Raw genomic sequence first — 12,939 nt, 5'->3', positions numbered from 1 at the left:
CCTTGATCACTATGTAGTGTCCTTCCTTGTCTCTTGTAACATTCTTTATTTTAAAGTCTATTTTATCTGATATGAGTATTGCTACTCCAGCTTTCTTTTGATTTCCATTTGCATGGAATATCTTTTTTCCATCCCCTCACTTTCGGTCTGTATGTGTCCCTAGGTCTGAAGTGGGTCTCTTGTAGACAGCATATACATGGGTCTTGTTTTTGTATCCATTCAGCAAGCCTGCGTCTTTTGGTTGGAGCATTTAATCCATTCACATTTAAGGTAATTATCAATATGTATGTTCCTATGACCATTCTCTTAATTGTTTTGGGTTTGTTTTTGTAGGTCCTTTTCTTCTCTTGTGTTTCCCACTTAGAGAAGTTCCTTTAGCATTTGTTGTAGAGCTGGTTTGGTGGTGCTGAATTCTCTTAGCTTTTGCTTGTCTGTAAAGCTTTTGATTTCTCTGTTGAATCTGAATGAGATTCTTGTTGGGTAGAGTAATCTTGGTTGTAGATTCTTCCCTTTCATCATCATTTTAAGTATATCATGCCAGTCCCTTCTGGCTTGTACAGTTTCTGCTGAGAAATCAGCTGTTAACCCTGTGTGAGTTCCCTTGTTTGTTATTTGTCGTTTTTCCCTTGTTGCTTTCAATAATTTTTGTCTTTAATTTTTGCCAATTTGATTACTATGTGTCTCGGCGTATTTCTCCTGTATGGGACTCTCTGTGCTTCCTGGACTTGGGTGGCTATTTACCTTCCCATGTTAGGGAAGTTTTCGACTATAATCTCTTGAAATATTTTCTCTGGTCCTTTCTCTCTCTCTTCTCCTTCTGGGACCCCTATAATGCGAATGTTGCTGTGTTTAATGTCGTCCCAGAGGTCTCTTAGGCTGTCTTCATTTCTTTTCGTTCTTTTTTCTTTATTCTGTTCTGCAGCAGTGAATTCCACCATTCTGTCTTCCAGGTCACTTATCCATTCTTCTGCCTCAGTTATTCTGCTATTTATTCCTTCTAGTGTATTTTTCATTTCAGTTATTGTATTGTTCATCTCTGTTTGTTCTTTAATTCTTCTAGGTCTTTGTTAAACATTTTTTGCATCTTTTCGATCTTTGCCTCCATTCTTTTTCCGAGGTCCTGGATCATCTTCACTATCATTATTCTGAGTTCTTTTTCTGGAAGGTTGCCTATCTCCCCTTCATTTAGTTGTTTTTCTGGGGTTTTATCTTGTTCCTTCATGTGGTACATAGTCCTCTGCCTTTTCATGTTGTCTATCTTTCTGTGAATGTGGGTTTTTTCCCACAGGCTGCAGGATTGTAGTTCTTCTTGCTTCTGCTGTCTGCCCTCTAGGAACATTTTTGTTTCCAAATAATCTTCTTAAGGGAACAGTTCAGAAATAATTAGATTGGTAGTGACAAACACATTGGATATTCTAGACCTAATTAACAAAATAGACAACAAAACCACATGGCATAATCATTTTTCTAAATTCTTAAAGACCCATTAAGCCAAATTTTAGGAATACAAATATAAGTGATTTCATATTCGAGCATTTTTCTCCTTTTTTAAAGAAAATAAATACATTTATTTTTTTTAAAAAAAGAGTGTTGCTCTGAGTGGGAATGAGTGTCCCTTCATTCATACATAGAAAGTAAAATATGTATGAATATAGAGGTGTGACATGACACACCTGACATCACTGTGTCAAAGCAGTCCCTCCTGCCCTAACTCAGAGCAGCTCCCTTTCCAACTCTCCAATCAGCATTCATGGCATCACTGCTCTTTCCTTCACCAAAGCTCACAACATTTGCTCTGAATCTTCCCTTTTCTTGCCAGTCTCTTCCCATTTACTATCAATTTTTCATACAAGGTGCCTCCCAGGAATGTTGCTTCTTCTTCATAAGCCCAGACACTTCTCAAGGATAATACCTCAACCCCTGTACAAGTGTCCATTCTGGTCTTCCTGCTTCCACTCAAATCTCCTGGGCTCAGAAGTGCTGGCATGCTCTTCTTCATCTTTAATTTTTATCACACAGTTCTACTGCTTGAGAAGTAGCACTCCAAGGCCCTCATTATCTGACTTACCCTCTGCAAACTCATAGCTCATTACTTTAAAATAGATATTCTGTTACAGGTCCCTTTAAGGCTGTGTTGTTTACCATACCTAATGCTAAGTTTTGATGGAAATCTATCGACATGGTATTATACTCATCCCTGCCGTCTTACCAGAAAATAATGACCATAATTTCACCATTAACCTTTCACTTAACCTTTTACTTTTTTTTAAAGCGAGGAATCAAACGTCTGGTTATGTATGCTCATGGGTGCTCGTGTAATGAAAATGAAATTAATTCAGTTAACACTTCCTGAAATTCTTCTCTTTAACTTTACCTTGCCAAAGTTCACCTTCACAGTTTTGGTTAGAGCATGTGGTAGAGGAGAAGTTAAAATATTACCACTCTGGTTTGGCTCAGTTAAATACTCTATGACATTAAAATTCTTTTTAGATTTTTTTACCCTGAAATTTTGTGCTGAATTTTTACACTTTTAGAAAAAGAAAGATTTTTTTTTTTGGTTGGTTTGTTGGTTTGCTTCATTAATATTTTTTTAAAATCTTAAAAAAAAAAACAGTGTAAAAGTAACATCTCATGATACCATGTTTTTAAGTGCCTGGTTAGGAGAGTTGGTACCTATTCACATTTAGCTTAAAATATTATTTGGGGAGAAATATGATTTATCATACTGATTCTGGCTAAAATAATATGTTACTTGAATATCAGAGTTTTGAAACTGAACCTAGCTATATATATGCATGGTCATCTTTATGAAAATGGTATAAGAGCACAATAAGATTTTTGCTGCTAAAACATCAGTTTGAAAATATTACCTGAATGATTTTGAATAACTAATGCAATTCAGGCATAGTGGTAATTCATCGGTATGCATGTGCTTTTGTATTTCTACCTATAAATTTTTTTTTTATTTTACTGCTTCTTAATGGGTTTGGAAACTGTATGTTTTTAACCAGCAAAACAGTTGCAACCCTAGGAACCTAAAAAATTAATGTACATGTGTCAATCAGACCATTTACTCTATACCCTATGGTTTTCACACATACATTTTTTAATCAACATATTTGCCATTTTTTCTTTAAATATTTATAATTTTGAAGTGGAAAGGAAGTTATAATTTTTTTAGTGCATACACTTACTTTATACCTGAACTTATACTTTCCCCCCTCAAATTTCTAAGAAATAGTATTACTGATGGGAAATCCTTTCTAGGAATTCGTTGAGAATAGGAGTTAGATTACTTTTTAAAATTATTTCTTAACAGTGTAATTCAGAATGTTCAGTATAGGTGATTGTGCCAAAGAAGCCAACAGAGTCAGGTCTACGGCCTGACTTTGGGATTGCAGTGAATCACACCACACCAAAGCGTGAATTTGGATCAGTGCTTTTGTTTACTCTTTTATTTAACTTATTTGTTTTGTGGCTTTAGTTTGCTTTGGACTTTATTGTATTTCTATAGAAGTGAAGGGGAACGTATTTTAAACCTTTGGGAGTTTTATATGATTTTAACCCAAAGAATTAAAGCCTGTGAATGATTCATCGTCTCATGGTTCCTGAAAGAGTTTATTCAGATATATATCTCCATCATCTTTATTTTTCAGTTCTCTTTCCTTGTTAGCATGAGGGCTTAGCTTTTGGTGGAGACATTAACAGTTTATTAAAAAAACTCTCTTCTTTACACTCTTCTGTGGTCCTCTGGGAAGGAAGTTAAGAATGACAGAAAGCTTTCAGGAGAGCCTCAGACCAATTCTACGAAAAACTTGATTGTTTTTCTGAAGGAAAGTATGTTTCAAAGAAATTGTATTACCAGAAATGAATTATCTTTGATTCAGTTTCATAACCAGTTTAATAAGCTAGTTTTTCTTTTCTCTTTTTTGGTTTTTCATTTTAATTTCATGATTTTGAAATTCATTCAGTAAACTTTTATTGAACATCTATTATATGTACATAAAACACTCTACGAGACATTATAATCAAAGTAATCATTTTGAAGCTGTATTTCTAGCTGCATTATTTGGTAGTATTTCTGCTTATATTTGACACTTGGAATGTTTAATCTGACTTAGGGAGATTTAGGATCCTGAGTTTGACATCATAACAAGCTATTTTAGTTCATTTAAGATATGATGATATATTGTGACAGCAACTGTAAAATGCCTGGTTAATTCATATGTAACTGTTATATTATTAGTATAGAGCTACTTCCTTTAAAAGTATACTATGAAATAAAATACTTTCAAGTAATTTTATCAAACACAATTTTAGAAAACCTCTGAAAATATATGTTAAAAACTACTTATAAATTCTGCCTGATATTTTTATCTGTACATTTTATACCTATATGGGGCTTTTATTTTTTTAATAAATTTATTTATTTATTTATTTATTTATTTATTTTTGGCTGCATTGTGTCTTCGTTCCTGTGCGCAGGCTTTCTCTAGTTGCGGCGAGCAGGGGCTATTCTTCTTTGTGGTGTGAGGGCTTTTTTTTTTTTTAAGAATCAGTTCTGTTTATTTATTTTTGGTTGTGTTGGGTCTTCGTTGCTGCACGTGGGCTTTCTCTAGTTGCGGAGAGCAGGGGCTACTCTTCATTGCGGTGCGAGGGCTTCTCATTGTGGTGGCTTCTCTTGTCACGGACCACCGGCTCTAGGCGCGCGGGCTTCAGTAGTCGTGGCATGCGGTCTCGGTAGTTGTGGCTCGCGGGCTCTAGAGCGCAGGCTCAGTAGTTGTGGCACGCGGGCTTAGTTGCTCTGCGGCATGTGGGATCTTCCCAGCCCAGGGCACAAACCCATGTCCCCTGCATTGGCAGGCGTATTCTTAACCACTGCACCACCAGGGAAGTCCCTTTGTGGCTTTTATTTATTCATTTATTTTAATAAATTTTGTGGGGAGGTGTTTTGAGAAGCCACTTGATTTTGTACCTGGTTATCAGAAAAAAGTAACTAAATAATCATATTGCTTTTTTGATGATATGTGTTATTTGGGGACAAACAAAGATCTTTGCTTTTTTAATTTATTTAGTTTTCCTGTTTATCTTTCTCTTTTTTTTTCCCTGCTAATCTCTTATGCTTCTTTTTCACTTACTTCTGTTCTTAGTTATCATTGCACAGTTGGACAACAGTTTGAATTTAGCAGTTAGTTAAAAAAGATCTTCTAGGGACATAATAAATAGAAATAAAATATATTGTTCAGTTGATTTCCTTAAAATGTTGACATTTGATTTTCTCTTCATGAGGAATGTATGTTTTATATTGAAGATAATTTATGTGTCTGAAGTATTGACTCTGAAGTGACTGTTGGAATTAAATGACTCAAATAGGTAAAAAGAAAGTTTCCCCAGATAAAATGGTTGAAATGCAAGCAAAAATTGATGAGGAGAGAAAAGCACTTGAAACAAAGCTTGACATGGAAGAAGAAGAAAGAAACAAGGCTAGAGCTGAGTTAGAGAAACGGGAAAAAGATCTTCTTAAGGCTCAGTGAGTATTACTGAATTGAGATGGATTTGTGATTTAAATTTCCTGGTTTTTCTCATAGGATGTATAAGCAAGAAAATTGAATAGTAATTAAAAGCAATACTACACAGTTGTGTAGTTTGATAGAGGTGTTACATAATTATATTCCTATTTTGAAATTTTACATCCAAATCCTTGTTAAATTTGGGGAAATTTAGTAGAATAGTAGATAATTGATGGATACAGAGTGTTCTTATTTTAATTAACAGACAAGAGCATCAGTCTTTGCTAGAGAAACTATCTGCACTGGAGAAGAAGGTAATTGTTGGTGGTGTTGATTTGTTGGCAAAAGCTGAGGAACAAGAGAAACTTCTTGAAGAATCCAACATGGAACTGGAAGAAAGGAGGAAAAGAGCAGAGCAACTTCGCAGAGAACTTGAGGAAAAAGAGGTAATGTAAATTTTTGTTTTTGGTTGTTGCTTCACCTAAGGTATTTAACTTTTCTAGTGAAAAGCTTAATATCTATAATCTTAATAAAAATTTTTTTAAAAGATTTATTTATTTATTTTTAGCTGCGTTGGGTCTTCGTTGCTGCGCGTGGGCTTTCTCTTGTTGCGGAGAGCGGGGGATACTCTTTGTTGCAGTGCACAGGCTTCTCATTGCAGTGGCTTCTCTTGTTGCAGAGCACGGGCTCTAGGCACACAGGCTCAGTAGTTGTGGCACGCGGGCTTAGTTGCTCTGTGGCAGGTGGGATCTTCCCGGATCAGGGCTCGAACCCATGTCCCCTGCATTGGTAGGTGGATTCTTAACCACTGCGCCACCAGGGAAGTCCCAGGTGTGCAGGCTTCACATTGCGGTGGCCTCTCTTGTTGTGGAGCATGGGTTCTAGTCATGTGGGCTTCAGTAGTTGTGGCTTGTGGGCTCTAGAACGCAGGCTCAGTAGTTGTGGTGCATGGGCTTAGTTCGTCCGCAGCATGTGGGATCTTCCCGGACCAGGGATAGAACCCATGTCCCCTGCATTGGCAGGTGGATTCTTAACCACTGTGCCACGAGGAAAGTCCCTTAATAAAATTTTAAAGCATATCTGTGGATTGCTTTGAATGATAATAGTTGCTAAACATTTATGTCATTTGTTAAATAACTAAACTTGTGATTTAATGAAGAAAATTATTCTGAAGTTTATCACTTTATGTCATAGCAAGAACGCTTGGATATTGAAGAAAAGTATACCAGTTTGCAAGAAGAAGCGCAAGGAAAGACCAAGAAATTAAAGAAAGTTTGGACTATGCTGATGGCTGCGAAGTCAGAGGTTGGTCTTTTAGAAGTTACCTATTATTGTAGTTTGAATTTTTTAGAAAAGAATTTCTTTGATTAAGTATGATTAAGAATCCTAAAGGAATCATAATGTGTGCTTACAATTTTAAAGAAATAAAATTTTTGCCTTTATTTGCAATTTTTTTAAAATTTATTTTTGGTTGTGTTGGGTCTTCGTTTCTGTGTGAGGGCTTTCTCTAGTTGCGGCGAGCGGGGGCCACTCTTCATTGCGGTGCATGGGCCTCTTCCTATCGCTGCCTCTCTTATTGTGGAGCACAGGCTCCAGACGCGCAGGCTCAGTAGTTGTGGCTCACGGGCCCAGTTGCTCCGTGGCATGTGGGATCTTCCCAGACCAGGGCTCGAACCCGTGTCCCCTGCATTGCCAGGCGGATTCTCAACCACTGCACCACCAGGGAAGCCCTATTTGCAATTTTTAATTTCAGCTGTTAAGCTCAATTGTCTATTTCCAACCTTAACTAATAACATGGAGTAGACAATGATAGATAGTGTTATTCTGTCCATTGTTTTTGTGAAAGAACTGGATAAGCTCTTACAAGGTTTCCTAGACCACTGCCCTATGTCAGATGGAATTGTTTTGTATTTAAAATCTTGTTTGTCCTTAGTATTTTCATTGATTTTCTGTTAGATGGCCGATCTCCAACAGGAACATCAGAGGGAAATTGAAGGCCTCTTGGAGAACATTCGACAACTTAGCCGGGAGCTTCGACTTCAGATGCTTATTATTGATAACTTTATACCTCAGGATTATCAGGTAAGTGGGAAGTTTTCTGTCCTAGGTATTAGGTCACTTGGCTGGGGTTAAGGACTAAAGAAATATAATTTCTAATTTAATTAATGGTAAATATTTACATTTCAGTTGCTGATGATAAAATTTTCTTGAACTAATGGCCATCACATTTCACTTCAGCTGTTAACTGTTCTTAATACATAATTCTCTGTTTGAGTAACTAAGTATCTGAATAAGAATTTCTTAGTCCTGGGAGGAAGGCCAAATTCATGTAATTCATGTAAAGGTATAGGTCCTGTTTATTCTTTCAACATTCTTTATCCTATAATTAGAATAAACAAAACTCCTGTGCTAACCTTTTCTCCTTGTTTATGGATGCTAATTCTGTGTGTGTGTGGGTGGGGGAATGGTAAAACATACATAAAATTTACCATTTTAACTATTTTTTTACATCTTTACTGGAGTATAATTGCTTTACAATGGTGTGTTAGTTTCTGCTGTACAACAAAGTGCATCAGCTATAAGTATACATATATCCCCATATCCCCTCCCTCTTGCATCTTCCTCCCACCCTCCCTATCCCACCCCTCTAGGTGGTCACAAAGTATTGAGCTGATCTCCCTGTGCTATGCAGCAGCTTCCCACTAGCTATCTATTTTACATTTGGTAGTGTATATATGTCCATGCCACTCTCTCACTTGGTCCCAGCTTCCCCTTCCCCCACTGTGTCCTCAAGTCTGTTCTTTACGTCTGCGTCTTTATTCCTGCCCTGCCACTAGGTTCATCAGTACCGTGTTTTTAGATTCCATATATGTGTGTTAGCATACGGTATTTGTTTTTCTCTTTCTGACTTACTTCACTCTGTATGACAGAGTCTGGGTCCATCCACCTCACTACAAATTACTCAATTTCGTTCCTTTTTATGGCTGAGTAATATTCCACTGTATATATGTGCCACATCTTCTTTAACCATTCATCTCTTGATGGACATTTAGGTTGCTTCCATGTCCTGGCTATTGTAAATAGTGCTGCAGTGAACTATTTTTAAGAATACAGTTCATTGACATTAAGTACATTCACAGTGTTGTGCAGTGATCACTACCATCCATCTCTAGAAAAATGCTAACTCTAAATACTACTATAATTTAAAAATCTCAGCCTCTATTATTCTTTTCCCCAAATTTCTGTCTTTCCAATATTTTAGTAAACTTTAACATTGATTTTTTTTTTAACATCTTTATTAGAGTATAATTGCTTTACAATGATTTGTTAGTTTCTGCTTTATAACAAAGTGAATCATTTATACATATACATATGTCCCCATATCTCTTCCCTCTTGCATCTCCCTCCCTCCCACCCTCCCTATCCCACCCCTCTAGGTGGTCACAAAGCACCGAGCTGATCTCCCACTGCTATGCGGCTGCTTCCCACTAGCTATCTATTTTATGTTTGGTAGTGTATATATGTCCATGCCACTCTCTCACTTTGTCCCAGCTTACCCTTCCCCCTCCCCATATCCTCAAGTCCATTCTCTAGTAGGTCTGCATCTTTATTCCCGTCTTGCCCCTAGGTTTTTCTGACCATTTTTTTTTCGATTCCGTATATATGTGTTAGCATACGGTATTTGTTTTTCTCTTTCTGACTTACTTCACTCTGTATGACAGCCTCTAGGTCCATCCACCTTACTACAGATAACTCAGTTTCGTTCCTTTTTATGGCTGAGTAATATTCCATTGCATATATGTGCCACATCTTCTTTATCCATTCATCTGTTGATGGACACTTAGGTTGCTTCCATGTCCTGGCCATTGTAAATAGAGCTGCAGTGAACATTTTGGTACATGACTCTTTTTGAATTATGGTTCTCTCAGGGTGTATGCCCAGTAGTGGGATTGCTGGGTCATATGGTAGTTCTATTTTTAGTTTTTTAAGGAACCTCCATACTGTTCTCCATAGTGGCTGTATCAATTTACATTCCCACCAACAGTGCAAGAGAGTTCCCTTTTCTCCACACCCTCTCCAGCATTTATTGTTTGTAGATTTTTTGATGATGGCCATTCTGACCGGTTTGAGATGATATCTCATTGGAGTTTTGATTTGCATTTCTCTAATGATTAATGATGTTGAGCATTCTTTCATGTGTTTGTTGGCAATCTGTATATCTTCTTTGGAGAAATGTCTATTTAGGTCTTCTGCCCATTTTTGGATTGGGTTGTTTGTTTTTTTGATATTGAGCTGCATGAGTTGCTTGTATGTTTTGGAGATTAATCCTGTGTCAGTTGCTTCATTTACAAATATTTTCTCCCATTCTGAGCGTTGTCTTTTCGTCTTGTTTATGGTTTCCTTTACTGTGCAAAAGCTTTGAAGTTTCATTAGGTCCCATTTGTTTATTTTTTTTTTACTTGTTTTTATTTCCATTTCTCTAGGAGGTGGGTCAAAAAGGATCTTGCTGTGATTTATGTCATAGAGTGTTCTGCCTATGTTTTCCTCTAAGAGTTTGATAGTGTCTGGCCTTACACTTAGGTCTTTAATCCATTTTGAGTTTATTTTTGTGTATGGTGTTAGGGAGTATTCTAATTTCGTTCTTTTACATGTAGCTGTCCAGTTTTCCCATCACCACTTATTGAAGAGGCTGTCTTTTCTCCACTGTCTATTCTTGCCTCCTTTATCAAAGATAAGGTGACCATATGTGCGTGGGTTTATCTCTGGGCTTTCTATCCTGTTCCACTGATCTATATTTCTGTTTTTGTGCCAGTAGCATACTGTCTTGATTACTGTAGCTTTGTAGTATAGTCTGAAGTCAGGGAGCCTGATTCCTCCAGCTCCATTTTTTTTTCTCAAGATTGCTTTGGCTATTCGGGGTCTTTTGTGTTTCCACACAAATTGTGAAATTTTTTGTTCTAGTTCTGTGAAACATGCCAGTGGTAGTTTGATAGGGATTGCCTTGAATCTGTAGATTGCTTTGGGTAGTAGAGTCATTTTCACAATGTTGATTCTTCCAATGCAAGAACATGGTATATCTCTCCATCTATTTGTATCATCTTTAATTTCTAACATTGATTTTTAAAAATTTATTTTGCATCTATATACAGCTTTAAGAATTTTGTCTGAATATAAGCCTTAGTATTTTTTTTTCCTTTGGACCTCAGCTGCACAGAATTAATATTTGGTTCACAATATACTGTCCTTGATGGTTCTTGGATGGCCTACTTTTGTTTAGTTAGTTAGTTATTTTGTAGTGAACTTGTCACCCAAAACAAAAGCTAGGACCATGGTAGTGACCTGTTTCTAACCAAATGGTTTCCCTCTCGCCTCTTCTATCCCTTTACCTCTTCAAACTCAAGGTAACCACCATCCTGAATGCCATGTTCTTTATTTCTTTGCTTTTTATTTTTATATAGTTTAATTGTATCTACATGTATTCCTTGAAAGTATATATTTTAAAATATATAAAAGGGGCATCATGCAGTATATAATGTTTTGAGACTTAAATTTTTTCACTTACTATATTAAGATTTTAGTTCCATGAATATTTTTCAGTATTGTAAATGTTATTAAATATTAAAAGTAGATCATCTCTGACTCTTTTAAAAGGAAATGATTGAAAACTATGTCCATTGGAATGAAGACATAGGGGAATGGCAACTAGTGAGTATTAACCTTCATCCTTTCATGAAATACTTACGGAATACTTCCTGTAGACTGGAGTTTTACTGGCTACAATGCGGAGAAGGGTGGTCCAGAGGATGAATCAAATGAGAAGCCACTGGGGTGGATAAGATGTTTTAATAATTATGTTATAACACACAGAATATTCTGTGTGTTATACATAGTAGAGATGGTGTAGTTTGGTGTATAGGACTGAATGACCTCTGGGGTCCCTTTCTATTCCAGCATTCAAATCATGTTTTATGAGTGTACCATCAGTATATCTCATAGTAATTTGCCTCATTCATAGTATTAATTGCTAATTAAGATAATTCTCCTCCCCTTCTTTTTTCCTTTTTTGAGAAATGTGTTGCCTACACAGGAAATAACATGAGAAAGCAGACTCCAGTTCCTGATAAAAAGGAGAAAGACGTAAGAGTGCTTTTTTTTAAAAAAAACTACAGTTGGTTCTTTATAGGAATGTGGGTCACTAAATTGTGTTATCATTATGATATCTATTAATCAGCTCAGCTGAAAAATAGGCTACTATTTTGAGAATAGAGGCTCTAGGATGGGGTGATTATTAGGACAGTTCTGTTCACCTTCAGTCGTGATGGCAGGCTTATCATTTCTACGACAGAAGTGGCATGTAGTTCTCTTTGGAGACTTTTCACCATCTCTCTGGGCCTTGGGGATTTGGTTAGAGACTAGAATAAGTCTGTCCTTTTCAAAGCTGGTCCAAGTCTTAGGTCAACAAGAGGAAGTAGCAGCTTTAGGGAAAACAGCAACAGTTTTTCTTTACTACTAAGGAATTTATAGTGTGTCAGGGCTTCTTCACCAACACTTGGTGAATACATTTGAGATAAATGGCATTAGAAAAAGATATCTTTAGATATTTATTTGGTTTTGTCTTTGGCTGTTTTTCCTAAGAGTTTATTTAGTATTTTAAATCGTCCCCCAAATCTGGTTTGAATTCTTCTGTAAGAATGTCTTGTGTTTATTTCCTTTACATATAGCCCTTTGAAGTGGACCTTTCCCATGTATATCTTGCCTATACCGAGGAGAGCCTACGGCAGTCCTTGATGAAATTAGAGAGGCCACGTACTTCAAAGGGGAAAGCAAGGCCAAAGACAGGGAGAAGGTAAAAACTGTCTTTGAGTCCCATGAGCCAAAGGCAATGAGATTTTCAAATTAAGTACATTTAAAGGAAATTTAGTTAACATGATAAGTATTTTGTCTGATATATTTAACTAAATATTGAAGTCCTATGTAGTTACGATTTGAGTAAATAAAATCTGGCTAAAGAATTAAGGTCTTCCAACTCTTTAGCCCTCCTGAGTAGTAGAATTTATTGTAATTTACTTTGTTCTTTCCAAATGTATAATAAGTCATTACTATTTTAATTCCTTAATCCTTACACTAATTATTCTAGTGAGATGCTAATTAATTTGCCTCATTAGACTCCCAAGGTATTGTATTCAGCTGATTCATTTTTCTGTCATGAATACTGCCCCAAGAACCTTGATTTCCTCAGTCACCAGTTAAATAAAACTTCTCTGTCTTTCCCTCTCCTTTGACTATTGAGTAGTCTATATGTATTGTAACATAGCCCAGAGAAATGAGGATGTGAAAGCCCTGGGCTGGAGCTTATTTCTTCTCTCCCTTCCCTACATTAAGTACTGTTCAGCTTATTTAAACTGACTAACAGACTTTGGGACTCCTG

At 36.5% G+C, this 12,939-nt stretch overlaps 1 protein-coding gene across 4 annotated transcripts in view; it reads left to right on the top strand.

Moving 5' to 3' along the window:
• Positions 1-12,939, top strand: part of KIF3A (kinesin family member 3A) — a 76,534-nt gene that overhangs the window by 58,873 nt on the left and 4,722 nt on the right. For all 4 annotated transcript variants that reach the window (XM_057540327.1, XM_007188562.3, XM_007188560.3 and 1 more), the window contains 7 exons: positions 5,374-5,530; positions 5,776-5,956; positions 6,705-6,815; positions 7,467-7,592; positions 11,163-11,216; positions 11,580-11,648; positions 12,233-12,357. In XM_057540327.1, coding sequence (XP_057396310.1) covers positions 5,374-5,530; positions 5,776-5,956; positions 6,705-6,815; positions 7,467-7,592; positions 11,163-11,216; positions 11,580-11,648; positions 12,233-12,357 — 823 coding nt within the window. The remainder of the gene's footprint in view (positions 1-5,373; positions 5,531-5,775; positions 5,957-6,704; positions 6,816-7,466; positions 7,593-11,162; positions 11,217-11,579; positions 11,649-12,232; positions 12,358-12,939) is intronic.

The sequence above is a fragment of the Balaenoptera acutorostrata genome, chromosome 2, assembly GCF_949987535.1.
Source record: "Balaenoptera acutorostrata chromosome 2, mBalAcu1.1, whole genome shotgun sequence".
Lineage (NCBI taxonomy): Eukaryota > Metazoa > Chordata > Mammalia > Artiodactyla > Balaenopteridae > Balaenoptera > Balaenoptera acutorostrata.
The sequence above is the reverse complement of the archived record's forward strand: the minus strand, read 5'-3'. Positions and strand labels throughout refer to the sequence as shown.